General features: G+C 39.0%; 1 protein-coding gene across 8 annotated transcripts in view; it reads right to left on the bottom strand.

Annotated features, from left to right (window-relative positions):
* RBMS3 (RNA binding motif single stranded interacting protein 3) overlaps positions 1 to 27,388 on the bottom strand; it is a 754,317-nt gene that overhangs the window by 8,111 nt on the left and 718,818 nt on the right. For all 8 annotated transcript variants that reach the window (XM_004033784.5, XM_031009629.3, XM_055383255.2 and 5 more), the window contains 2 exons: positions 25,646 to 25,726; positions 22,719 to 22,846 (listed from right to left, as the gene is read on the bottom strand). In XM_004033784.5, coding sequence (XP_004033832.1) covers positions 22,719 to 22,846; positions 25,646 to 25,726 — 209 coding nt within the window. The remainder of the gene's footprint in view (positions 1 to 22,718; positions 22,847 to 25,645; positions 25,727 to 27,388) is intronic.

The raw sequence follows: 27,388 nt of genomic DNA, 5'->3' as shown, positions 1-27,388 counted from the left end.
GAATGATGTCTTATTCAGTGGACTACAGTGCATAGAATACCTGACCCATCAAGCTCAAGTACTTGATATTCACTGGTCTCAAAAGCATTGATATTTATGAGCTAGGCTGGAACTACTTTAGGTTTTATAACTGTACACAAATGTTTCCAATAACCCTCTCCCATAATTTGCTTGGTCTTTAAAATGGTCCCATTGCCACATGAAAACAAATGATGGCAAATAGATGGTAGTACTTTACAAGTTCATATTTGCTAGCTGAAGTTTGAAGTGAAAAGGATCTTGCCATTTAAAAGAAGTGAATTCACTCCTGCCGATCTCCTCTGTCCTAGAATAAATGTGAATGTGCACATTTACATAATACTTATGGATTGCACTGAAATTCCTAAAAACAGAAAGGTTTTAATTTTTTTTAGGCTGGGATCTTTGGCAACAAGAACATTTTAAGTTGGACATTTTAGAAATAAAATAAATAAGAAATAATAAAATAAATAAGAAATAAAATAAAAAGAAATAACTTGAAAACAGGAATTCAAGTGAAGAAATAAGGAATATGGAAATCAATTGCAAACGGTAAAACAGTGCACATACAATGTATTATTACAATATATTATAATACATAGAATGTTGTATTACTCACAAATGTGAAGGACATAATTTGCTCATCATTGATATACTGACAATGTATAGAAATTTGGTATTCATGGCAATTCAGTTAGCCAGAGAAGATTTGAAGTATAAAAAGAACTTGCAATACCAGGGTTGAGATGAGGGCCTTCTAAAGTCAGAGTAAATATGGTAGAGTAGGAATTTCACTGAATTTAAGAATACAGAGTCATTTTGAATCCTCTCATCACTCCTCCACCCTCAAAAAAAAAAAGGCACAGTGAATATATTGGAACGTAACAAACGATAATCTTAGAAATCTATTTTAGAGCAGGAGGAAGTCTTAGAGATCGCCAAATGAAGCAATATTTTCCAGAATAATTCCTGACAGACTAGCTTCATGTAATGCTATGCAAAAAGTGGGATTCTGTGATCCAGAGTGTGGAAAAACGTCACAATATATTCCCTCTACTGGATTACTCACAGGTAAACTTAAAGAAGTGGTTAGGGCACCCATAAAGAAAGGCATGAATATTTTTAAAAATTGTCCTTGAAAGAATGGAATCTTTTACATAGGTATCTAAATTACAACATGTAGATGAAACTGTTAGACTTCTTTAATAATTTAACTTTTCTTTTCTTTTTTTAAATTATACTTTAAGTTCTGGGATACATATTCAGAACGTGCAGATTTGTTACATAGGTATACACACATGCCATGGTGATTTGCTGTACCCATCAACCCATCAACCACATTAGGTATTTCTCCTAATGCTATCCCTTCCTTATCCCCCCACTCCCTGACAGTCCCCAGTATGTGATGCTTCCACCCCCGATGTCCATGTTCTCACTGTTCAACTCCCACTTATGAGTGAGAACACGTGGTGTTTGGTTTTCTGTTCTTGTGTTAGTTTGCTGAGAATCATGGTTTCCAGTTTCATCCATGTCCCTACAAAGGACATGAACTCATCCTTTTTATGACTACATGGTATTCCATGGTGTATATGTGCCACATTTTCTTTATCAAGTCTATCATTAATGGGCATTTGGGTTGGTTCCAACTCTTTGCTATTGTGAACAGTGCCACAGTAAACATTCATGGGCATGTGTCTTTATAGTAGAATGATTTATAATCCTTTGGGTATATACCCAGTAATGGGATTGCTGGGTCAAATGGTAGTTCTGGTTCTAGATCCTTGAGGAATCACCACACTGTCTTCCACAATGGTTGAACTAATTTACACTCCCACCAACAGTGTAAAAGTATTCCTATTTCTCCATATCCTCTCCAGCATCTGTTGTTTCCTGACTTTTTAATGATTGCCATTCTAACTGGCATGAAATGGTATCTCATTGTGGTTTTGATTTGCATTTCTCTGATGATCAGTGGTGATGAGCTTTTTTTCATGTTTGTTGGCTGCATAAATGTCTTCTTTTGAGAAGCGTCTGTTCATATCCTTTGTCCACTTTTTGATGGGGTTGTTTTTTTCTTGTAAATGTGTTCACGTTCTTTGTAGATTCTGGATATTAGACCTTTGTCAGATGGGTAGATTGCAAAAGTTTTCTCCCATTCTGTACATTGCCTGTTCACCCTGATGATAGTTTCTTTTGCTGTGCAGAAATTCTTTAGTTTAGTTAGATCCCATTTGTCTAGTTTGGCTTTTTTTTGCTGTTGCTTTTGGTGTTTTAGGCATGAAGTCTTTGCCCATGCCTATGTCCTGATTTTCTTCTAGGGTTTTTATGGTTTTAGGTCTTTTTTTAAAATTATTATTTTATTATTATTATACTTTAAGTTTTAGGGTACATGTGCACAATGTGCAGGTTTGTTACATATGTATACATGTGCAATGTTGGTGTGCTGCACCCATTAACTCATCATTTAGCATTAGGTATATCTCCTAATGTTATCCCTCCCCACTCCCCCCACCCCACAACAGTCCCCGGTGTGTGATGTTCCCCTTCCTGTGTCCATGTGTTCTCATTGTTCAATTCCCACCTGTGAGTGAGAACATGCAGTGTTTGGTTCTTTGTCCTTGCGATAGTTTGCTGGGAATGATGGTTTCCAGTTTCATCCATGTCCCTACAAAGGACATGAACTCATCATTTTTTATGGCTGCATAGTATTCCATGGTGTATATGTGCCACATTTTGTTAATCCAGACTATTTGGACATTTAGGTTGGTTCCAAGTCTTTGCTATTGTGAATAGTGCCGCTGTAAACATACACGTGCATGTGCCTTTATAGCAGCATGATTTATAATCCTTTGGGTATATACCCAGTAATGGGATGGCTGGGTCAAATGGTATTTCTAGTTCTAGATCCCTGAGGAATCACCACACTGACTTCCACAATGGTTGAACTAGTTTACAGTCCCACCAACAGTGTAAAAGTCTTCCTATTTCTCCACATCCTCTCCAGCACCTGTTGTTTCCTGATTTTTTAATGATTGCCATTCTAACTGGTGTAACATGATATCTCATTGTGGTTTTGATTTGCATTTCTCTGATGGCCAGTGATGATGAGCATTTTTTCATGTGTCTTGTGGCTGCATAAATATCTTCTTTTGAGAAGTGTCTGTTCATATTCCTTGCCCACTTGTTGATGGGGTTGTTTGTTTTTTTCTTGTAAATTTGTTTGAGTTCATTGTAGATTCTGGATATTAGCCCTTTGTCAGATGAGTAGGTTGCGAACATTTTCTCCCATTCTGTAGGTTGCCTGTTCACTCTGATGGTAGTTTCTTTTGCTGTGCAGAAGCTCTTTAGTTTAATTAGATCCCATTTGTCAATTTTGTCTTTTGTTGCCATTGCTTTTGGTGTTTTAGACATGAAGTCCTTGCCCATGCCTATGTCCTGAATGGTACTGCCCAGGTTTTCTTCTAGAGTTTTTATGGTTTTAGGTCTAACATTTAAGTCTTTGATCCATCTTGAATTAATTTTTGTATAAGGTGTAAGGAAGGGATCCAGTTTCAGCTTTCTACATATGGCTAGCCAGTTTTCCCAGCACCATTTATTCAATAGGGAATCCTTTCCCCATTGCTTGTTTTTGTCAGGTTTGTCAAAGATCAGATAGTTGTAGATATGCGGCATTATTTCTGAGGGCTCTGTTCTGTTCCATTGGTCTATATCTCTGTTTTGGTACCAGTACCATGCTGTTTTGGTTACTGTAGCCTTGTAGTATAGTTTGAAGTATAGTTTGAAGTCAGGTAGCGTGATGCCTCCAGCTTTGTTCTTTTGGCTTAGGATTGACTTGGTGATGTGGGCTCTTTTTTGGTTCCATATGAATTTTAAAGTAGTTTTTTTCCAATTCTGTGAAGAAAGTCATTGGTAGCTTGATGGGGATGGCATTGAATCTATCAATTACCTTGGGCAGTATGGCCATTTTCACAATATTGATTCTTCCCACCCGTGACCATGGAATGTTCTTCCATTTGTTTGTATCCTCTTTTATTTCATTGAGCAGTGGTTTGTAGTTCTCCTTGAAGAGGTCCTTCACATCCCTTGTAAGTTGGATTCCTAGGTATTTTATTCTCTTTGAAGCAATTGTGAATGGGAGTTCACTCATGATTTCGCTCTCTGTTTGTCTGTTATTGGTGTATAAGAATGCCTGTGATTTTTGCACATTGATTTTGTATCCTGAGACTTTGCTGAAGTTGCTTATCAGCTTAAGGAGATTTGGGGCTGAGATGATGGGGTTTTCTAGATATACAATCATGTCATCTGCAAACAGGGACAATTTGACTTCCTCTTTTCCTAATCGAATACCCTTTATTTCCCTTTCCTGCCTGATTGCCCTGGCCAGAACTTCCAACACTGTGTTGAATAGGAGTGGTGAGAGAGGGCATCCCTGTCTTGTGCCAGTTTTCAAAGGGAATGCTTCCAGTTTTTGTCCATTCAGTATAATATTGGCTGTGGGTTTGTCATAGATAGCTCTTATTATTTTGGGATACGTCCCATTAATACCTAATTTATTGAGAGTTTTTAGCATGAAGGGCTGTTGAATTTTGTCAAAGGCCTTTTCTGCATCTATTGAGATAATCATGTGGTTTTTGTCTTTGGTTCTGTTTATATGCTGGATTACATTTACTGATTTGCTTATGTTGAACCAGCCTTGCATCCCAGGGATGAAGCCCACTTGATCATGGTGGATAAGCTTTTTGATGTGCTCCTGGATTCGGTTTGTCAGTATTTTATTGAGGATTTTTGCATCAATGTTCATTGGGGTATTGGTCTAAAATTCTCCTTTTTGGTTGTGTCTCTGCCCGGCTTTGGTATCAGGATGATGCTGGCCTCATAAAATGAGTTAGGGAGGATTCCCTCTTTTTCTATTGATTGGAATAGTTTCAGAAGGAATGGTACCACTTCCTCCTTGTACCTCTGGTAGAATTTGGCCGTGAATCCATCTGGTCCTGGACTTTTTTTGCTTGGTAAGCTATTGATTATTGCCTCAATTTCAGAGCCTGTTATTGGTCTATTCAGAGATTCAGCTTCTTCCTGGTTTAGTCTTGGGCGGATATATGTGTCGAGGAATTTATCCATCTCTTCTAGATTTTCTAGTTTATTTGCATAGAGGTGTTTATAGTATTCTCTGGTGGTAGTTTGTATTTCTGTGGGATCAGTGGTGATATCCCCTTTATCATTTTTTATTGCATCTATTTGATTCTTCTCTCTTTTCTTCTTTATTAGTCTTGCTAGTGGTCTATCAATTTTGTTGATCTTTTCAAAAGACCAGCTCCTGGATTCATTGATTTTTTTGAAGGGTTTTTTGTGTCTCTATTTCCTTCAGTTCTGCTCTGATTTTAGTTATTTCTTGCCTTCTGCTAGCTTTTGAATGTGTTTGCTCTTGCTTTTCTAGTTCTTTTAATTGTGATGTTAGGGTGTCAATTTTAGATCTTTCCTGCTTTCTCTTGTGGGCATTTAGTGCTATGAATTTCCCTCTACACACTGCTTTGAATGTGTCCCAGACATTCTGGTATGTTGTGTCTTTGTTCTCGTTGGTTTCAAAGAACATCTTTATTTCTGCCTTCATCTCATTATTTACCCAGTAGTCATTCAGGAGCAGGTTGTTCAGTTTCCATGTAGTTGAGCCGTTTTGAGTGAGTTTCTTAATCTTCAGTTCTAGTTTGAGTGTGCTGTGGTCTGAGAGACAGCTTGTTATAATTTCTGTTCTTTTACATTTGCTGAGGAGTGCTTTACTTCCAAGTATGTGGTCAATTTTGGAATAGGTGTGGTGTGGTGCTGAGAAGAATGTATATTCTGTTGATTTGGGGTGGAGAGTTCTGTAGGTGTCTATTAGGTCCACTTGGTGCAGAGCTGAGTTCAATTCCTGGATATCCTTGTTTACTTTCTGTCTCGCTGATCTGTCTAATGTTGACATTGGGGTGTTAAAGTCTCCCATTATTATTGTGAGGGAGTCTAAGTCTCTTTGTAGGTCTCTAAGGACTTGCTTTAAGAATCTGGGTGCTCCTGTATTGGGTGCATATATATTTAGGATAGTTAGCTCTTCTTGTTGAATTGATCCCTTTACCATTATGTAATGGCCTTCTTTGTCTCTTTTGATCTTTGTTGGTTTAAAGTCTGTTTTATCAGAGACTAGGATTGCAACCCCTGCCTTTTTTTGTATTCCATTTGCTTGGTAGATCTTCCTCCATCCCTTTATTTTGAGCCTATGTGTGTCTCTGCACGTGAGATGGGTTTCCTGAATACAGCACACTGATGGGTCTTGACTCTTTATCCAATTTGCCAGTCTGTGTCTTTCAATTGGAGCATTTAGCCCATTTACATTTAAAGTTAATATTGTTATGTGTGAATTTGATCCTGTCATTATGATGTTAGCTGGTTATTTTGCTCATTAGTTGATGCAGTTTCTTCCTAGCCTTGATGGTCTTTACAATTTGGCATGTTTTTGCAGTGGCTGGTACTGGTTGTTCCTTTCCATGTGTAGTGCTTCCTTCAGGAGCTCTTTTAGGGCAGGCCTGGTGGTGACAAAATCTCTCAGCATTTGTTTGTCTGTAAAGGATTTTATTTCTCCTTCACTTATGAAGCTTAGTTTGGCTGGATATGAAATTCTGGGTTGAAAATTCTTTTCTGTAAGAATGTTGAATATTGGTCCCCACTCTCTTCTGGCTTGTAGAGTTTCTGCCAAGAGATCAGCTGTTAGTCTGATGGGCTTCCCTTTGTGGGTAACTCGACCTTTCTCTCTGGCTGCCCTTAACATTTTTTTCTTCATTTCAACTTTGGTGAATCTGACAATTATGTGTCTTGGAGTTGCTCTTCTTGAGGAGTATCTTTGTGGCGTTCTCTGTATTTCCTGAATTTGAATGTTGGCCTGCCTTGCTAGGTTGGAGAAGTTCTCCTGGATAATATCCTGCAGAATGTTTTCCAACTTGGTTCCATTCTCCCCATCACTTTCACATACACCAATCGGATGTAGGTTTGGTCTCTTCACATAGTCCCATATTTCTTGGAGGCTTTGTTTGTTCCTTTTTATTCTTTTTTCTCCAAACTTCTCTTCTCGCTTCATTTCATTCATTTCATCTTCCATCACTGATACCCTTTCTTCCAGTTGATCGCATCGGCTACTGAGGCTTCTGCATTCGTCACATAGCCCTAGTGCCTTGGTTTTCAGCTCCATCAGGTCCTTTAAGGACTTCTCTGCACTGGTTATTCTAGTTATCCATTCATCTAATTTTTTTTCAAAGCTTTTAACTTTTTTGCCCTTGGTTCGAATTTCCTCCTGTAGCTCGGAGTAGTTTGATCATCTGAAGCCTTCTTCTCTCAACTCGTCAAAGTCATTCTCTGTCCAGCTTTGTTCCATTGCTGGTGAGGAGCTGCATTCCTTGGGAGGTGGGGAGGCGCTCTGATTTTTAGAGTTTCCAATTTTTCTGCTCTGTTTTTTTCCCATCTTTGTGGTTTTATCTACCTTTGGTCTTTGATGATGGTGACGTACAGATGGGTTTTTGGTGTGGATGTCCTTTCTGTTTGTTAGTTTTCCTTCTAACAGACAGGACCCTCAGCTGCAGGTCTGTTGAAGTTTCCTAGAGGTCCACTGCAGACCCTGTTTGCCTGGGTATCAGCAGCGGTGGCTGCAGAACAGCGGATATTGGTGAACCGCAAATGCTGCTGCCTGATCATTCCTCTGGAAGTTTTGTCTCAGAGGAGTACCCAGCCATGTGAGGTGTCAGTCTGCACCTACTGGGGGATGCCTCCCAGTTAGGCTACTTGGGGGTCAGGGACCCACTTGAGGAGGCAGTCTGCCTGTTCTCAGATCTCCAGCTGCATGCTGGGAGAACCACTACTCTCTTTAAAGCTGTCAGAGAGGGACATTTAAGTCTGCAGAGGTTACTGCTGTCTTTTTGTTTGTCTGTGCCCTGCCCCCAGAGGTGGAGCCTACAGAGGCAGGCAGGCCTCCTTGAGCTGTGGTGGGCTCCAGGTGCCGTCTGTCACCCCTTTCTTTGACTAGGAAAGGGAATTCCCTGACCCCTTGTGCTTCCCGGGTGAGGTGATGCCTCACCCTGCTTCAGCTCATGCACAGTGCGCTGCACCCACTGTCCTGCACCTACTCTGTGGCACTCCCCAGTGAGATGAACCCAGTACCTCAGTTGGAAATGCAGAAATCACCCGTCTTCTGCATAGCTCACGCTGGGAGCTGTAGACCGGAGCTCTTCCTATTTGGCCATCTTGGCTCCTCCCTCGGTTTTAGGTCTTATGTTTAAGTCTTTAATCCATCTTGAGTTAATTTTTGTATAACGTGTAAGGAAGGGATCCAGTTTCAGCTTTCTGCATATGGTTAGCCAGTTTTCCCAATACCATTTATTAAATAGGGAATCCTTTCCCCATCGCTTCTTTTTACCAGGTTTGTCAAAGGTCAGATGGTTGTAGATATGTGGTGTTATTTCTGAGGCCTCTGACCTGTTCCATTGGTCTATATATCTGTTTTGCTACCAGTACCATGCTGTTTTGGTTACTGTAGCCTTGTAGTATAGTTTGAAGTCAGGTAGTGTGATGTCTCCAGCTTCATTCTTTTTGCTTAGGATTGTCTTGGCTATGCGGGCTCTTTTTTGGTTTCATATGAAATTTAAAGTAGTTTTTTCTAATTCTGTGAAGAAAGTCATGGTAGCTTGATGGGGTAGCATTAAATATATAAATTACTTTGGGCAGTATGGCCATTTTCACATGATTATCTCAATAGATGCAGAAAAGGCCTTCAACAAAATTCAATAGCCCTTCATGCTAAAAACCCTCAATAAACTAGATATTGATGGAATGTATCTCAAAATAGTAAGAGCTATTTATGACACACCCACACCCAATATCATTCTGAATGGGCAAAAACTGGAAGCATTCCCTTTGAAAACTGGCGCAAGACAAGGATGCCCTCTCTCACCACTCCTATTCAACATAGTATTGGAAGTTCTGGCCAGGGCAATCACGCAAGAGAAAGAAAGGGCATTCAATTAGGAAAAGAGGAATTCAAATTCTCTCTGTTTGTAGATGACATGATTGTATTTTTAGAAAACTCCATCGTCTCAGCCCAAAATCTCCTTAAGCTGATAAGCAACTTCAGCAAAGTCTCAGGATACAAAATCAAGGTGCAAAAATCACAAGCATTCCTATACACCAATAACAGACAAACAGCCAAATCATGAGTGAATTCCCATTTACAGTTGCTACAAAGAGAATAAAATACCTAGGAATACAACTTACAAGAGATGTGAAGGACCTCTTCAAGGAGAACTACAAAGCACTGCTCAAGGAATAAGAGGGGACACAAACAAATGGAAAAACCTTCCATGCTCATGGATAGGAAGAATTAATAATTTAATTTTAAAAAATCTTGGAGGCCAGGCACGGTGGCTCATGCCTGTAACCCCAGCATTTTGGGAGGCCAACACAGGAGGATCACTTAAGGCCTGGAGTTCGAGATAAGCCTGGCTAACATGGCAAAAACCCATCTCTACTAGAAATACAAAAATTAGCTGGGTATGGTAGTGCATGCCTGTAATCCCAGCTACTTGGGAGGCTGAGGCAGGAGAATTGCTTGAAATGAGGAGGTGGAGGTTGCAGTGAGCTGAGATCATGCCACTACATTCCAGCCTGAGTGACAGAGTGAGACTCTGGCGCTCTCTCTCTCTCTCTCTCTATATATATATATATAAAACATAAATAATAATTTAAAAAAGCCTCTTAGAATTCCCTGAGAGGAAGCCATCACACACCCTAATCTTTCTGGAAGTAAAACATTGGCTGTATTTATTGGATGCTCTAGGAGGTCATATAAATTAGTATTTTTATGACTTTGAAGAAAAATGAAATAAGCAAACTATTTCACTGAGTTTAAACCGGTGTATCCCAACATAATTTGACCAGAAAGTGCTTCCCTCTCATGCCACCCCAACTCCAGGGCATAGTGGCAAATCCTCCCTCATTACTAGAGACCTAATTAACACTCTTTGGAGAACACTGATGTAATCCTCCCACTCTAAGGAAGAGTAAAATGAGGCTCCAGAGGGCTGAGTGATAACTAGGAAGTGGTAAAAGTGGAATCTGAACCAAGGACTTCTGATTCCACATATTAGAATTTAACTTTGATTGAAGACATGGTTTTCAGATCTAGTTATTTTTAAGGTTTCCTACATAGCACAAAGGAAAACAGATAACTTGGGTGGGAATTGGAATTTCCATAGAATTTCCAAAACAAACCACAGTTATTTCCTCCTTCTCTGATAAGAATCTGGAATCCTTTTGCATTAGTAGCCTCTTTTTTATTATTATTTTAATAGTTTTTGGAGTACAAGTGGTTTTGGTTACATGAATGAATTCTATAGTGATGAATTCTTAGATTTTGGTGCACCTGGCACCTGAGCAGTATACACTGTACCCTATATGTAGTCTTTTATCCCTCAAGTAGCCTCTTTTAACAACGGGGGAAAGAAAACTCCATAAATACTAAAATGTGAAGTCCTTTGATTTACCTTGAAATGTGGAATTTGGAATATTAAATATTTGCCAACATATATCCCAAATATAGTCCCTTAATTCATAGGTACATCATTTATATTTCTCAAACTCTTCTCTTTAAACCATCTGTTATGAAGTCTGTACTTTACAATATCTTTAGTGTAGACATTGTGATGTTAAATGTATATATAATGGGTTAAGCTACTTTTCAGGAACACTTGCTGCCCTAATCAGAATTTCACACCCCACAGGAGGTCAGCTAGCATTTAATGAGAAAGGCCAGAGGTTTGTACAAGTACTTAAAGCTATTGTATCTCAATTAACATAATGATTGTTAGAAATGGGCTGCCTGATGAAAGCAGTAGCATGTTAATTAGCATAATGATGCTGTAAATGAGCTGCCATTTGTGAAACTTGGAGTATTCAAGATAATGTGGATTGGTTAAATTATTTTAGAGATATTCTACACTTTACAAGAAAAGGAAGGATACAATAAAAATGTGGGGAAAAACCAGGTGAAGTGATAGGTGTCTGTAATCATAGCTACTTGGGAGGCTGAGGAGGAAGGATCACCTGAGTCCAAGAGTTTGAGGGTGTAGTGAGCCATGATTGCACCACTGCACTTCAGCCTAGGTGACAGAGTGAGACCCTGTCTATAATTTTTTTTAAATAAAAAAGCTTTAAATATTAAAAATGTGGGGAAATTTGTAGCATATAACTAACTTTAGGATGTTGTTTGAGCTTGATCTCAAAATTGGACTGTCATTGAATAATTTTCTGGGGGCTTCTGTAAGGATAACATCACCCTATCTCCAGAAAATGGTCAAATCTAACCTGAGTGAATTTTTCATGTAAGATATGGTCAGGTTATCTCTAAAAACAGAACTGGGACTTCAAGTATACAGAGCAAACTGTATAAATTGTGTTATGCCTACTTTCTAATTAATGCTTGTTAAATATTTACAGAGTGCCTCCGTGGGTGCTCTTGCATCCCTCAAACTTTCCCCAGTGATGGTTACCAATGAAAAGAAACCCAGTTTTTATGACCCAAATGCTAAGCTGAATTACCAGTGTCTTCCTTGAATGGTTGTGAAGAATCTCATGTCTTACTGTGGCTAAAATTGACATAAACTTAGATAGAGTCACATTAATTATTCCTGTTTACAAATTTACAGGAGTGATTGCCATCTACAAATTAATTTTCTTTATTCATTTTGTTTCATTCAATTTTGTGTTGCTATGGTTGCTGTAAGTCAAAAACTTCTAGCACTTTGTATCAAATCAAAAAAGAGAATATAAGCAGGAGCTGTTAAAATTTTCTCCAGGTCTAATGTCCATAGGGCAATGTAAGTGGTTTTCACATGCCACACTTTTCACATGTCACACCATTGAAATATTTTATGTTCCAAGGTGTGTTCAGAATAATTAGATTCCTTGTCTTTCTCCAAAAATCAGGCCTTCCTGGGCTTTTAGCTCATCTGCCTCTGTTAATGGCATCAATAACTTCATTGTTTTGCTTGGAATTTTTAAGTCTTATTTGTTTCTTTCTTTTTCTTTGGTCTATCCCTAGTCTACTTCCCTACCCTACCATTATACCCACTACCATCATACTTCAGACCTTTACCTCCTCCTGTGTGAATCACTGAAATAATAGGACTGTGGATTTTCAATGCTTCCAAGTGCATTGTCTACTTCAGCTGGAATAGGAGTCCTAGAGCAAAGAAAACGCTGTCCAAGCACCTCAGTATGACACATGATACTAGAATCTGGGTCAAATCTGCCTTTTCACACTATTCTATTAGTCTGCTTCATTTCTCAGAGAAATACTCTGAGCTTTCCCACCCCTGAACTTTGGTCAAACTGTTATTCTGCCTAGAACATTGCTTTTTCCCATAAGACCCAGATCCAGTTGCCAAAACTTCCATTAATGTTTATACAGCCAGAAAAGAAAAATGATGTGCATTCTGTTACTACAGTACTTTTGAAGAGAGTTCCTTTCATTTTCTTCATTGCAGTACATAGATAGATAGATATAGATAATTCATATGTAGATCTAAATCATCTACTGGATTGTAAGCCTTGGAGGGCAGGGATCCTGTCTCCTAGTACAATATCTGGCATAATGCTGGTACCACAAGTGAAGCTGGACCTGCGTATGGAGGTGATGGGGAGACTGTCACCAGAATCCATTAGAGGCAGAGATGCTCTCTTTGGATCAGGCAAAACACCTGCTTCCCCACCACATCATACAATGAGCAGGCAAATGTGCCTTACACCTAGGTAGGGACAGCCTTGAGAGAGAAGAGAGCACTTCACTGGAGGTTCACAAGTGGAACCAACTAAAGCTTCTTTAATCGGGCGGGGAGAGAAGGAGATTCTGGATAGTTGCAAGAAGGGGAAAAATTTGCATTCTGAAATCCATCCTTGAAACATGCTCCTCTTTACCTAGTATCCATTGGTAATAGTCATTGATGTCATTCCTGTTTTTTTTTAAAGCCTTCCAAAAGTTTCCTAGCTCACTTAGAATATAACAAAGTATAATTACTGGACACAAAGCCAAGTAGCCAAGGGCCAAAGACTCTATAACAGCTGTCATGTTTGACTTATCTCCTGTTACTCTCCTGTCTAGTTCAGGACATTCAAGCTTCAGGTGGCCCCTCAGGGCCTCTGAACTTCCTGTTTCATCTGCTTAAAATATTTTTTCTCCAAATCTCTCCATTATTAGCTTCTAATTGCTTTCAGATCTGAAGACTGTATAGACAGGCTTCCTCTGATACGTAATCTTAGGTACTTGGTCACTTTGTATCAAAATAATCTTTTAAAATAATCTGCTTTGTAGCTCTGTCTCTTTTTGATTATTTTCCGATTGATCCATTGATTATAAGTCTACTACTAGAAGTAAACTCCCAGAGAGTGGGGGAGGCATTTGCCTCCTTCATTAGTCTTTCCCTAGCACCTAGAATGCTGCCTTTCACATAGTAGGTGCTCAATAATTAATTGTTGATTGGATAAATGAAAGCTTTTTTTTTCCATTTATCCAGACATCATTAAACAGTTAGCAGGAAGGTTCTAGGATCATTCATTTCCTTATTGTGTTTTGGCACAACCAAAGCCAGTTTCACCTACTCACTGAGTCTTGAGAGGTGTTTCTGGCAAACAGTATATTAGTGAGAATTTTCTAAAGAAACAGAAATAGGAGATATTTATTATAAAAAATTTGCTCCAAGATCTGTGGTCAGCAATCTGGAGACCCAGGAGAGCTGATACTGATAGTATAGTTCCACTTTGAGTCTGACAGCCTGAGAACCAGGAAAGCTGATGATATAAATTTAAGTCCCAGAGCTGGCAGGCTCAAACCCAAGAAAAGCCAATGTTTCAGTTCAAATCCAAAGGCAGGAAAAGACCAATGTTCTAGCTTAGTCCGCCAGGAGTTTTCTTTTATTCAGAGGAGGCTCAGCTTTTTGTTCTGTTCAGGCCTTCAACTGATAGGATAAGGACCTCCCATACTGGGGAGGGCCGTCTGCTTTACTCAGTCCACTGATTCAAATATTAATCTCATCCAAAAGCACCCGCACAGACACACCCGGAAATAATGTTTGACAGACTACATGAGTATCCCATGGTCCAGTCAAATTGACACATAAAATTAACTATCACAAGTTAACTTCTTGTCAACTTGGCATTCATATGCATCTTCACAAACCGTATTTAATCTTTAAGTAAAGACAATAACAGGGACATGATTCCTTATAACATGATACAACTATCCTACATATGGATGAAAACACACTAACCCCTTTCATAGAAATAGAGGTGAAGTCTTTGAGTGATGTTTACTCTCCTCTTTGATATTTTGTAACTTAAATACTGATGTAAAATGAACAATACTTAAATACTATGATATGAAGTCAATATACAATTATACATGAGAGTAAGAGAAGATATTTGCTTAATATATATGTTAACATATAAACATACACGCACATAAATGTATCCATGAAAAGGTAAGGAGGAGATACTGATGGCAATTACAGTCTTTATTGCTGTAGCTGGTCATAGCTGATATTTATAATAATCTTCTTTCACTATTCATTCTGTGTTCCCTTTGCCTTCAGCAAGTACTTCAGCTGGTCATGATGCTTTACCTGGTGGTGACCCAAACCTCCATTCCTGAAGGATCTGGGCCATTGGATTGAGTAGTCCTGCTTGGATTGTGTTGTAATTTTCCATTGACCTTAATCACAGGGCATGGTAATACTAAGAGACACACTAAGGGATCTCCTGTATTCCACATATTCTTTTCCTTACCTCCATTGTAGAGTAGTAGTCCGATTTCCCTTTGTTAGTCAGGATTAATCACCTCAGCCAGCACAGTAACTCACTTATCTGCCTGTTGATTCAGAAACATGAGGAGTCCAAAGTGGCTGAGCAGCAGTATTAACTTCTAGTTCAGTAGAATTATTGTCGTCTCTCCTGGTGCAAGCATTCCTCCCTTAGCAACTGAGATCTCTTGGCCAGCAGAACATGTCATGGGTACGGGAAGCAAAAATTTTGCTAGTGAGTCACTAAGGGTAATAGTGAGTAGTGCCACTCTCATTTTTACCTTTTAATTTCTGGACCCATGAAACCTGGCTATAGGAGAACCAGCACCATATATATTGGGTACTCATTCAAAGCACATATAGCCTTTCAGAAATCCTTCACCCATCCCTGTATGGTATTGCCAGTTAGCTAGCATTGTAATTGAGTCTCCAAAAGGACATTCCACTGTCTGTCAAGCCAGCTGCTTCAGGGTGGTGGGGAACATAGCAAGATCAGTGAATTCTATGAGCCTGGGCCCATTGCCATGCCTTATTTGCTGTGAAATGAGTTCCTTGATCAGAAGCAATGTCATGTAGAATAATATGATGGTGGATAAAGCATTCTTTAAGTTCACTGACGGTAGTTTTGGCATAAACATTATGTATAGGAAAGGCAATTCCACATCCAAAGTAAGTTTGTTGTCTAGTAAGAAGAAAATATTGCCCCTTTCGTGATGGAAGTAGTCCAGTGTAATCATCCTAGTACCAGTTAGCTGGCTTATCACCTCAGAGAATGGTGCCATATCAGGGATATGTTGCTGGCACTCAGCAGTGCCTATGGCAGGTTTTCCTTGGTGAACAAAAGTCCATGTTGCTGATCTCACACATAACCTTCATCACTGTAACCATGGCCATTTTGTTCATGAGTGCATTGGGCAATGACAGGAATGGCAGCTGAGGAAAGAGCTGACTCATATTCACAGACACATATTCATCTTATATCTTGATTATCAAAATTCTCTGTGGAGGTGATCCTATGATGGACATTTACATGGACCATCAATGTCTTCTCTAAGATTTTCACATACCTTTTCCACAAATTTCTTTGTCACCAATTTCCCAATCACATTCTTTCCAAGTCCCTTACCATCCAACCAAACTCTTGGATATAGCCCATGATTAAGTATATAGTCATACTTCTGGCCATTTTTCCTTCCAAGCAAAGTGAACAGCCAGAGGCACTGATATGAATTCTACCCAATGAAAGGATTTCACTTCACTACTGTCCTTCACGAATGGCCCAGAAATGGACTACAGTGTCTCAGCTGCCCACTGTCGGTTGTGCCTGTGTATCATGAAGAGCCACCTATAAACTAGACCTGAAGAGGCAGGATAGCAGGAGTGGGAAACATGGATATTTGGGCCACTTTTTTATGTAGCTTTCTGTGCCTTCAGGGTCTGCTCAAGCCTGATCATGTATATACCACTTCCATTTTATGATGGAGTACTGCGTGTCCATCTTTATGGCTCGGTGAGTCAGATAACACTCAGTTCATGACAGGTAGCTCAGTTCACATGGTAACTTGATTGCGCATAGTTAAGTGTTCAGTGTCTGTTGAGGCCCAGTAGCAAGCCAAGAGCTGTTTCTCAAAAGGAAAGTAGTTATTGATAGAGAATGGCAAGGCTTTGCTCCAAAATCCTAAGGGCCTTCACTGCAATTCACCTGTAAGAGCCTGTCACAACCTCCAAATAGCATCCCTATTTGCAAATGACACTTCAAGCACCATCGGATCTGCTGAATTATATGGCTCAAGTGACAGAGCAGCTTCCATTGCAGCCTGGACCTGTTGTGAAACCCTCTCTTGTTCTGAGTCCCATTTAAAACTAGCAGTTCTTTGTGTCACTCAATAAATGAGTGAGAGTCACACACCCATATACTACCTCTAAAATCCAAAGAAGCCACTCAGCATTGTGCTTTTTTTGGTGATAGGAGATACTAGATGTAACAGGATTAAACTTATCTTTCACCATTAGAGATGTATTTTCACAAACCCTACCACACTGGACCTCTAGAAATCACTGATAGAAGTTCCTTGAATTTTTGTTGAATTTATTTACCAGTCTTGGACACACAAATGTTCTACTAATAAATCTAGAGTAGTTATTACTTCTTGCTCATTAAGTCTAATCAGCATAGTGTCATGAATATAATGGGCCAGTATGATATCTTGTGGAAGGGAGAGATCATCAAGATCCATGCAAACTAAATTATGGCCTAGGCTAATATACTCCTGAGGTAGGACATTGGAGGTATGTTGGTGGCCTTGAAAGCTGAAAACAAGCTTTCTGGTGGGTCTTATTGACAGTAATGGAGAAACAAAGGAATGTGCCAGATCAACAGATGCCTAACAGGTACCAAGGGCTGTGTTACTTTGCACAAGCAATGAAACCACATTTGATACAGCCACTGTCATTGGAATCACCACCTGAGTATGTGACATGGTTTGGCTCCAAATCTCATCTTGAATTGTACTTCCATAATTCCCATGTGTTGTGGGAGGCACCCAGTGAGAGATAATTTGAGTCATGGGGGTGGTTTCCTCCATACTGTTCTCATGGTAGTGAATGAATCTCATGAGATCTGATGGTTTTAGCCGGGGTTTCCGTTTTCACATCTTCCTCATTTTCTCTTGTTGCTGCCATATAAGAACTGCCTTTCACCTCCCGCCATGATTCTGAGGCCTCCCCGGCCATGTGGAACTGTAAGTCCAATTAATCCTCTTTTTCTACCCAGTCTCAGGTATGTCCAATTAATCCTCTTTTTCTACCCAGTCTCAGGTATGTCTTTATCAGCAGCATGAAAACAGACTAATGCAGTATGCTTACAACAATCTACTGTCCTTCTCTAAGTTCCATCTGTCTTTTGCACAGGCTAAATGGAAAAGTTAAATGGAGTTATAATGGAAATCGACACTGTGCATGTTTCAAGTTCTTGACAGTAACACTAATTTTTGCAATCCCTCTAGAAATGCACTATTGAATTTGGTTTACTATTTTCCTAAGTAGAGGCAGTTCCTGTGTCTTCCATTTTGCCTGTTCAACCATAAAAGTCCTCATTCTGCAAGTCAGGGAACCAATGTGGGGACTCTGCAAGCTACTGAGCATTCTAGAACTACAGAAACAACCACAAGATGGGCTTGGGGATTCATGGAATCCACTGTGAGAAGGACTTGAGCTAAAACTCCATTGATCACCTGACCTCTGTATGTCTATACTCTGGTGCACGATGGTGCCATTTTGGGTCTCTTGGAATTAATGTCAGTTCAGAGCCTGTGTCCAATAGACTCTGAAAGATCTGTCTTTTTTTTTTTTCTTCTTCTTCCTTTTCTTTGGTCAGAGGCAATCGGTCCTTTTTGGGAAGGCTGAGAGAAAAATTAACAGTATACATTTTTGATAGTTTATCAGTGTCCTTCTTTGAGGAAACCCAATTTCCTCTTCAGGCAATGGATTCTTGGTCTGTAAACTGGCTAAGTCTGGGAATTTATTGAAGTATGATGAATCTCTCTCTTTATGATTCAAGTTAGACATTTATTCACCTGACCTAGAACTTTTCTGCTTATATAAGGCAAATAAGAATTTAGTAGACTTTCTGTGTATTTTACTTCTAGGAATACCATGATCAACCAGCCAATGTCGTAAGTCTGCATGAGCCAGACAATTCTGGTTGCTGTTTTAACTCTGCTGTCCACTACAGTAACCATGCCAACCTTGCTTTTGGTGATTGAATGTTGCCACCTGGCCCCAGTCACTCAGGATCCAATCACTCTAATTGCATTTAGGTTTCCCAATTCAGTGACTATAGTTCCCACTGTAAGTTCTGGGCTACAGAGAAAAGCAATTACAGAGTTATTCAAGGATGTGAAGGCTCCCCTCACACATGTATTTCTTATAGTTGTGGCGAAATGTCTTCTGGACCCTCCCAGTGTAGGTGAGTAGATCTGAAATGATAAATCCACTCCAATAAAGGCTTTGAATCTCTTCCTCTAGGTTAAATCAAAGTAGGACTAGCATATCCACTGTGGGTCATCTCTTGATCCATGTTTTAGTCAACAAACTAAGCTATTAGAGTCAATAACTCCTTGAGTTGCAACATTAATTGCAGAATCTATGCTTAGTGAGCCCATGTCAATTACTTTGGGCTGATCCAACGTTATGTTCCTTCCATTATTATCTCACATCCTTGATATCCATTTCCACACTTGTTCCCTGAATTTCTGTCTGTGTAAAGTAAAAAACCCAAGTAGTTCTTCTGAAGTGTAGTACACCACCTGATAGGTGATATTTTGCACCTCACCTTTAGGGGCTTGCTAGGCTTAAGCCTAGTTATAGATCTAGAAACAAAGAGGGGTGGTGGAGGTGAGTCCTAAGAAGACTCAGCTTTGTCTTACATGACAACTGACTCAGGGGAGGCCATTCCAGTTTTTTCAGGCCATGCAGGGTTAATCTCCTCACACAGGGGTAGAGAAATCACTCCCAATTGTAGTGGAGAAGCCACTCTCACTGGGCATGGGGAGGCTTCTTCCACTGGCAAAGAACACTCATCATATTTAGGGACTCACTGTCCCCAGCTTGATTAGGATTTTCCCCCCATATATCCGTGCCGATTACAGGATCCCACTCTTTCCCAATCAATGCCTTCACTTTAACAGTAGATACTCATGAAATTAGGAGTTCAACTTTTATTGTAATTCAGCCTGTCATAGGATGAGATTCTGGGTTTGATTTTCAGCAATCTCAGCCATGTGGCTATAGGAAATAAAGGGCTTTTTCAAGGCAGACATAGAAACCTTCAAGTCATTTATACAGTGGTTAAGCTGAACATTTGAATCCCTGAATGCATCTTCTTCTTTCCCCCACCTTGTCTAGTGATATTAGGAGCAATCAGACAATCATATTCATTAATTTCCCAAAAATGTTTGAAAATGTCATATACATAAGTCACCCATCTCATTGCTTCTTATAAGTGGTTGATTAGGAGTATCTAATTGAGATATTTTGCATATTTCCATTGTCAGATCATGTCATGGAATATAAATGCTCTCTTTACTACTAGGAACAGAGTCATTAGTTTTAATCATAATCAGATCAGAAAACCAATTTCAGAAGTAACTGTGTGTTTGTGTGTGTGTGTGCGTATACGTATATATATACACACACATATGAGAGAGGAGAGGAGAGATACAGAGATTTTTTAAAATAAGAAATTGACTTGCACAATTATGATCTGCAGCTGGCAGACTGGAGACCCAGGAGAGCCAACAGTGTAATTCTAGTTTGAGTCTGAAAGTCTGAGAACTGAAACAGTTGATGTAAATTCTAGTTCTATAGCTGGCAGGCTCAAGATCTAAGAAGAACCAATATTTTTGTTTAAGTTCAAAGGCAGGAAAAGACCAATGTTCTAGCTCTAGCAGTCAAGTAACAGCAGTTCCTTCTTCATTCATGAGAGGTTCAATCTTTTTGCTCTATTCAGGGGTTCAACTAACTGATTGGATGGAAGCCTCCCACAGCAGGGAGGAAAATCTGCTTTAACTGATTCAAATATTAATCTCATCCAAAATCACCCTCACAGACATACCCAGAAATATTGTTTTGCCAAATATATGGGTACCCTGTGGCTCAGTCAAATGGTCACATAAAATTTCCCATTACCCACAGTATTTCTCATCTCCCACCAATGTCTCTCGCTATGCTTTATACATAGCCAATATCTGCTCTTTCCCCACATATAACCCATTGACCAGGCTGAAAAAAAATTTCAATATGCTTGGACTGGAGTTTCAGAGTCTACCACAGTATTAGTTTTGCACATAAAAGTGATTCACACAGGCTATGTCAATTAAATTAACAAAAACATATGGCTTTACTCAGTAACAATCTTTTCTGAAAATCATTATTGCTATTAAAAATGGCAATCATAATAATACCTTATATTTGTAAGTTTAAGTCATATTCTGAGCAAATTTAATTTGTAAAACTGACTTTAGACCTAAACCACACATAAAAGAGTTTATTGCTTTGATGAATCTAACAAACAAATCTCTTAATGCATACTGAAGTTAAACAGATTCTCTTCTTGCTCAACTTTTAGTCAGGCTACTGAGGCCCCTTCTTGAGTAGGCGTAGACTTTTGCCCCCATTCTTGCCAGTTCTTTATACCCTAGTTTTAGCAAGAATCTTGCTAAGTCAGTTTAAAGAGAATTGCCTATCGTTGATATGACCACCCTCAATATCTGATCAATTTTCTCATCCCCTACATTTGATGTTATCATTCCTTGATCTGCCTTCAGCAAAAATCCTGTCAATTTAGGTTAGCAGTAATTCCCCACTCACTGACCCCCTCACTCCGCTTGTTGGCTACAGATCCCCAGCTGTCTTTGCTGTGTTCTGAACTGAGCATGTTCTCTCTTCCCCTATTGCAATAATTTTAATACCTATAGTTCTTGTTTTTTGAGACGGAGTCTTGCTCTGTCACCCAGGCTGGAGTGCAGTGGCGCAATCTCTGCTCACCGCAAGCTGCTCCGCCTCCCGGTTCACGCCATTCTCCTGCCTCAGCCCCCCGCCCCCACCCCGGAGTAGAGTCGGGGTTTCACCGTGTTAGCCAGGATGGTCTCTATCTCCTGACCTCGTGAGCCGCCCGCCTCGGCCTCCCATAGTGCTGGGATTACAGGCGTGAGCCACTGCACCCGGCCTAATACCTACGGTTTTTAATGGCAAAAACCGCAATTACTTTTGTACCAACCTAATAAAAAATTTCTTAATGTTTTAACAAATATCAGAATAATTTTTTTCTTTAATAAGAAAATTATTTTAAATAATGGAGCAGCACTCTGTAGACAGGCAGGATTGTCGGGGGATTCTCTATTCATCAGGGATTTTATTGCTATCTACAAAGTTGAATAGTTTGCATGCCAAGACACTTGTATAAAGACTTTGCTTTTCTAAATTCTTTTGGTTTCAATAAACAGCCCTCAAACTTTACCAAAGTTTGCCAAATGTTTACTCAACACAAAGCCAAATGTACTTTGCATTATGAGTGATTTAAGGATTTTCAAGAGTAATTCTGAAAATCCTTGCCATTTTATTCCTGAATAAGACCATATTTTATATTGCTTCATATCTTACAATACTCTTTTTCATCAACATTTAACTGTGTATTCAAAGTAACCCTACAAGGGGGAGTGTTACTGTCTTCATTTAAGAGTGAGGAGCTTGAGACTCTATTCAGTTTCAGGTAGGAATATTACAATTTTTCCAATAATAAATATGGTAGCTTTTTTTTTTAATGGCTGCAGTGCCTCTCTCTATATCAAGCTTTTTCAAAGTGAACTGCTACATTGACTGTTTGGCCAAGTGACTTGCTTTGGCTAATGAGACAGTAGAAAATTAGTAATAAACAGAATTAAGAGTGCTTGTACATTTGGGCTTGTTCTTTACTATTCTTGAAATTCTGAGACTTCCATGTGAATTAGCCTGCTGGAGGATCAGAAACATATGGCCTAGTCACTTCCATCACACATCCAACAGCTAGCAACACCCAGAAGCAGAGATGCATAGATAATCAGCAGCTGTTCCTAGATGTTTGATTCCTGTTAGATGTTTGATTCCTGTCAAGATCAGAAGAACCATCCACCCAAAGTTAGCCCAAATTTCAAACCCACATAATCGTGAGCTAAATAAATGCCTGTTGCTAAGTTTGGGATGGTTTATATTTCAGCAAAAGCTAACACATACAACATGAGAGAGTGATGTCAAGATGGCTGATCTTGAGGAAAAGAGCTTAGCACAGCCCAGACTTACTTAGACTGTTGGTAAGAATATGCAGGTGCATGTTCGTTGGATGTGTCCACTGCTATCTGTTGCTGCTGACCACTGGTGTCCTGGGATGAAGGTGCCACTGTCTGGGGAGAGGTATCAGCAACAACACCCTAAGGAGGCAAATAAGAACATAAAAGCCTTACTTGCTTCAGCAAAGGGCCCTCTCTAGATAGGCTGTAAGTACCCCTCTTCTATTTGGCTTAAGTAGAGATGCTCTCAGCTACATGAAGTCACAATAAGTACTCAGAGGAAACCCAGAGGGCACATTTAGATAATGTGACACCAAGAAGCCTTGCCATTAGAAGTCGTTGGAGTAGTTGAGTGGTCAGAAAATAATTTTGCCTATACTTGGAACTTTTAAACCAGGTTTGCACATTTATCCACAATAAATAACAATTTATCCTCATTCAGGATTCCAATACAAACTTGTATGTCCAAACATTTTCCTGGCATATTTCACTGTATCATGTCTATACCATTTGGGATAACAATGGAAACTGACCTTAATAAAAATATACATCAAAGTTTGGAAATCTTTTAAAGGATGCTATTAAGTAGATTTTCTCTTCAGTAATTTGATTTGATTTGTTTTGTTTTCTGGTATATGAACTGAAAGTCATCAAGAAGTTTTAAGAAAACAACAACAAAACTTGTCCTTAATTTCGGTTTGCTTTTCCTTCACCCTTTCTATTTTGTTTTTTGTTTCTCACAGATGCTGGCAAGAGTGGATTTCTGGAATTGGTCACAATCAGGAATATATTTTTGGAATCCAGAGAGGCATAGGTGATTTTATTTGGTCGTTAGTAGGCCTAAGAAGAGCGCCTATCCTGATAAATTTTCCTGGTTTTATTTGTAGTCCTGGATACCTGCAGTGATGTCAAATTTCAGATGTTCGTGGTTAATTCTGTCGCTGAAATTCCCTAAATTTCTTCTTTAGAATTTGAAAAGTCTCTCTATATTTATTAAAAGTCTCTCTATATTTATTCAATCTTTTCTTTCCTAATTTACTATTTGGTATTATTTTTTGAAACCTCCCACCTTTATAGATATTGATAAATGTTCAATGAGTGTTTTCATATAGAGAATGAATTAATGCTTTTCCTTATAATCACTGGTTCAAGGCAATAATCAGAGTATATTTATATTTTTATCAATAAAATATTTCTTTTAATCCCTAAATATAATTAGACTGTTTTCAATAAGCCACACTGTCAAATGTCTCATAATAATCATCAAAATGGTCAAATTTTGTAGATAAGTATTTGTCTTTGGTATACACAGAGAAATGAAAATATGTGGCAGAAGTTCACACTTAAAGTGCCTAGAATGTCCAGATTTTTAATTTTCTTATCGCATAGGTGCTTTTTGATTGATAGCTAAATATAGCAAAGAACATGAAATTTAACCATATATTCTTGCAATTCTGAAAAGACAATTAAAACTGTTTAAGATGACACATTCTTTGAGACCTATAGGTCTAGAACACATGAAAGATTTAAACATCGGAACTCCTGGATTTCCTAAACCTTGGTATGAACAAACATTTGTCGCACACCAAAACCAGGAAACATTTTTAGAAGATCCAATTTAGTCTGTAAAGGTTTCCCTCAATCTCAGAGATTGAGAGTCTTGGTGAATTTTTATGTGGAGTGGTACCAACACAGCAGTCGCTTGCCAACAAATGGAGTAGCAAAGACATCAGCTGCAGAGGATTCCCAGCTGCTGAGAAGGAATGCACGGTGACCATAATGCACATGTGCATCAGGAGAGGGGAAAGAAGGGCAATAAAAAAAGTAATGGCTAGAACCAGAGAGAAGAATATAGATACCTAAGTGTTTTACCACCATCTGCATAGCTCTATGCCCTCTCCATTTCTATGTAGTTTATGGCCCTGTCCAGTAAAATGATGTGTAGAGGGCATAGATTTATCCCAATGGAAAGGGAGAATGAAAGCAGCAAAGCTTCCATTAAGGACAAGCTGACATCATCATTTGTGATATCTACAGCAATAAGAGTTGTACAACTTCTTTCTTGTCTGTAAGAAGCTGTAAACCTGTGCAGGTTCATGGCCTAGAGCAATGGTTTCTAGTCTTTGGTACGTATTAGAATCATCTAAGATCTTTTAAAAATATGATGTTCAGCCTATACTCCAGACAAATAAATCATAATCTCTGGGGATAGGACCCAGGAATCAATATTTTTAAAGCTCTCAAAATAATTCAAATGTGCAGAAAATTTGAGAACCAGTGCATTAGTCTAGTGTCTCTCAAATTTTAATGTGCATTTGGATCACTGAGTGATCATCTTAAAATGCAAATTCAGATGCAGTAGGTCTGGATAGTACCTAAAAGTCTACATTTCTTTTTTTTTTTTTTTTCTTCCTTCTGACAGGGTCTCACTGTTTGACCCAGGCTGGTCTCGAACTTCCGGTCTCAAGAGATCCTCCTGTCTCAGCCTCTCAAGTAGCAAGGATTACAGGTGCATGCCATCATGCCCAGCAAGTCTGCATTTCTAACAAGTTCTCAAGGGATACCAATGATGCTGGTCTAGGAACCACTCTTTGCTTTGAGGAACAAGGCATTAGAGAACGCGTTCATTCACATAGTTGCAAACTTTTTTCCTTTTGTGATTAAAATTTGATGGAGTTGTGATTTGGCTTCTGGAATTTTCTCTAAATATGAAAGAGACTCCCGTCGTGCCTCCGTAGCAGATGAGCTCACTTCATGTGCAAAGCAAAACACAGCCACATTCAAGTAAATGTTTATACTTTCATATACTGAATTTACAATGTCATATTTTAGAGTAGCACAAAAATTGCAAGTGAGGATTCCTATGGTTATGGGGGACTACAGTATATGTGACTGAGATTTATTTCTTCTAACCTTTTTATTAGACAGGGATAGACTTACTTCAATAGAAACAGCTGTCGGAGGCACAGGCGTGTACTGAGGAATGTAGGTCCCTTGCATAGGAGCAGCAGCAGTCATATACTAGAGAGAATCAAAGAAAAATGCATGTGAACTTTGAGCTGCAACCAGTGAGAAAATTAAATACCACATGAGACTGCTTTAGCTATGGGGCCCATAGCCAGTGTGTATTTTTTCCCAACTCAATTTTCACTAAAAATAAGGCGGCTCCTCTCAGTATTGAACGGCCTTTGCTTACTGATTTAGTACCCACAGTAGCCCTACCTCTTAATTATCAATATGAGTTAATTCAACCCCATTTCCTCACTTTGTCCTTTTACACATTCTATTCTAAATAAGATCTCAAACATTTCACATTTCACATCTAAACACAAACTCCAGGAGAGTTGGGGATGATGTCTCTTTTTTACTCTCTTTTATTGCTAGCACCTATCACATAGTAGGCTCTCAACAAGTACTTGTTGTTGAATGAATGATCATATAAATGGTTAGTAATATTTATTTTTTGAATTTAAAAAAGCAGCAAAGTAATGTAATAGTTATGTGATACATTGGCATTATTGGCAAATGTCATTTTTTCATTTTTGCATCACTTTTTTAAATATAAAAAAATGGAGTATTACAGATAATATTGAAGTCTCTATTGTTCCCTTCTCCCATTTCATTCTTGTATCAGTGTTAAAATTTCCTTTCCAATACCTTTAATCCACCAGATTTTTCTTATCGGGATGGATAATGAAGCCAAATCATTTTTTGCTAAGTTGTAGTAATCAATAAATTATGTATTGAGGATAAGTTGTATTTTTGCAATAAAGAAAGGGAGCCCCAGTAAAACTACATGTTCAGTTACATAAGCATAAAGTATGACCCATATTCATAACACACGTATTCACCCTGCACATTCAAAGTTCTACTCTTCAAGAATTGAATTTTCTATGGAATCAACTATGTTTCTGAGTTTCTGAACTTCACCAATAACACAAAACATCAAAACTGGAATCATCAAATAAAGACAAGTTTTCTCAATTCACAAAGTTTAGAGGAATGATTTTTTGTGGCAAATCAAAAGCTCCTGATTATTTTACTAAAATTTGCTGAGATCAAATACTAAGTTCATGTATCAATATGAAAAAGCTAAATTACTGTTTTGTGTATCTTAGTATATTCAGTATTTAAGAGGCATGCTGATTCTGAATCAAGGAAAGCATCTGAACACTAGTCCATCTTTTCTTTTTCTTTGTTGTTTGTTGTTGTTGTTTTCCTCCTCTTTTCAAACTGGGTTTCATTCTGTTGCCCAGAATGGAGTACAGGGGTGTGATCTTGGCTCACTACAAGCTCTGTCTCCAGGGTTGAACCGATTCTCATGCCTCAGCTTCCCCAGTAGCTGGGAGTGCAGGTGTGTGCCACCACACCTGGTTAGTTTTTGTATTTTTAGTAGAGACAGGGTTTTGCCATATTGGCCAAGCTGGTCTTGAACTCTTGGCCTCAAGTGATCCACCTGCCTCGGCCTCCCAGAGTGCTAGGACTACAGGTGTGAGCTACTGCGCCCAGCCAGCATCTGCCTTTTCAACAAGATTACTCTAGAGAGTATGTTGTAGGTAACAGTTCCCTGGCCATTTCAGATAGGTAATTTGCCTCTGCTATATAGGTTCTAAATATCCTTTCATTTAGCCCTTTTTACAATATATTCCTTGGAACACTAGCTATACTGAGAGTAAAGCTTTC

Source organism: Gorilla gorilla, chromosome 2 (assembly GCF_029281585.2).
Source record: "Gorilla gorilla gorilla isolate KB3781 chromosome 2, NHGRI_mGorGor1-v2.1_pri, whole genome shotgun sequence".
Lineage (NCBI taxonomy): Eukaryota > Metazoa > Chordata > Mammalia > Primates > Hominidae > Gorilla > Gorilla gorilla.
Note: the sequence above shows the minus strand (reverse complement) of the source record. Positions and strands in the feature narration are given on the sequence as shown.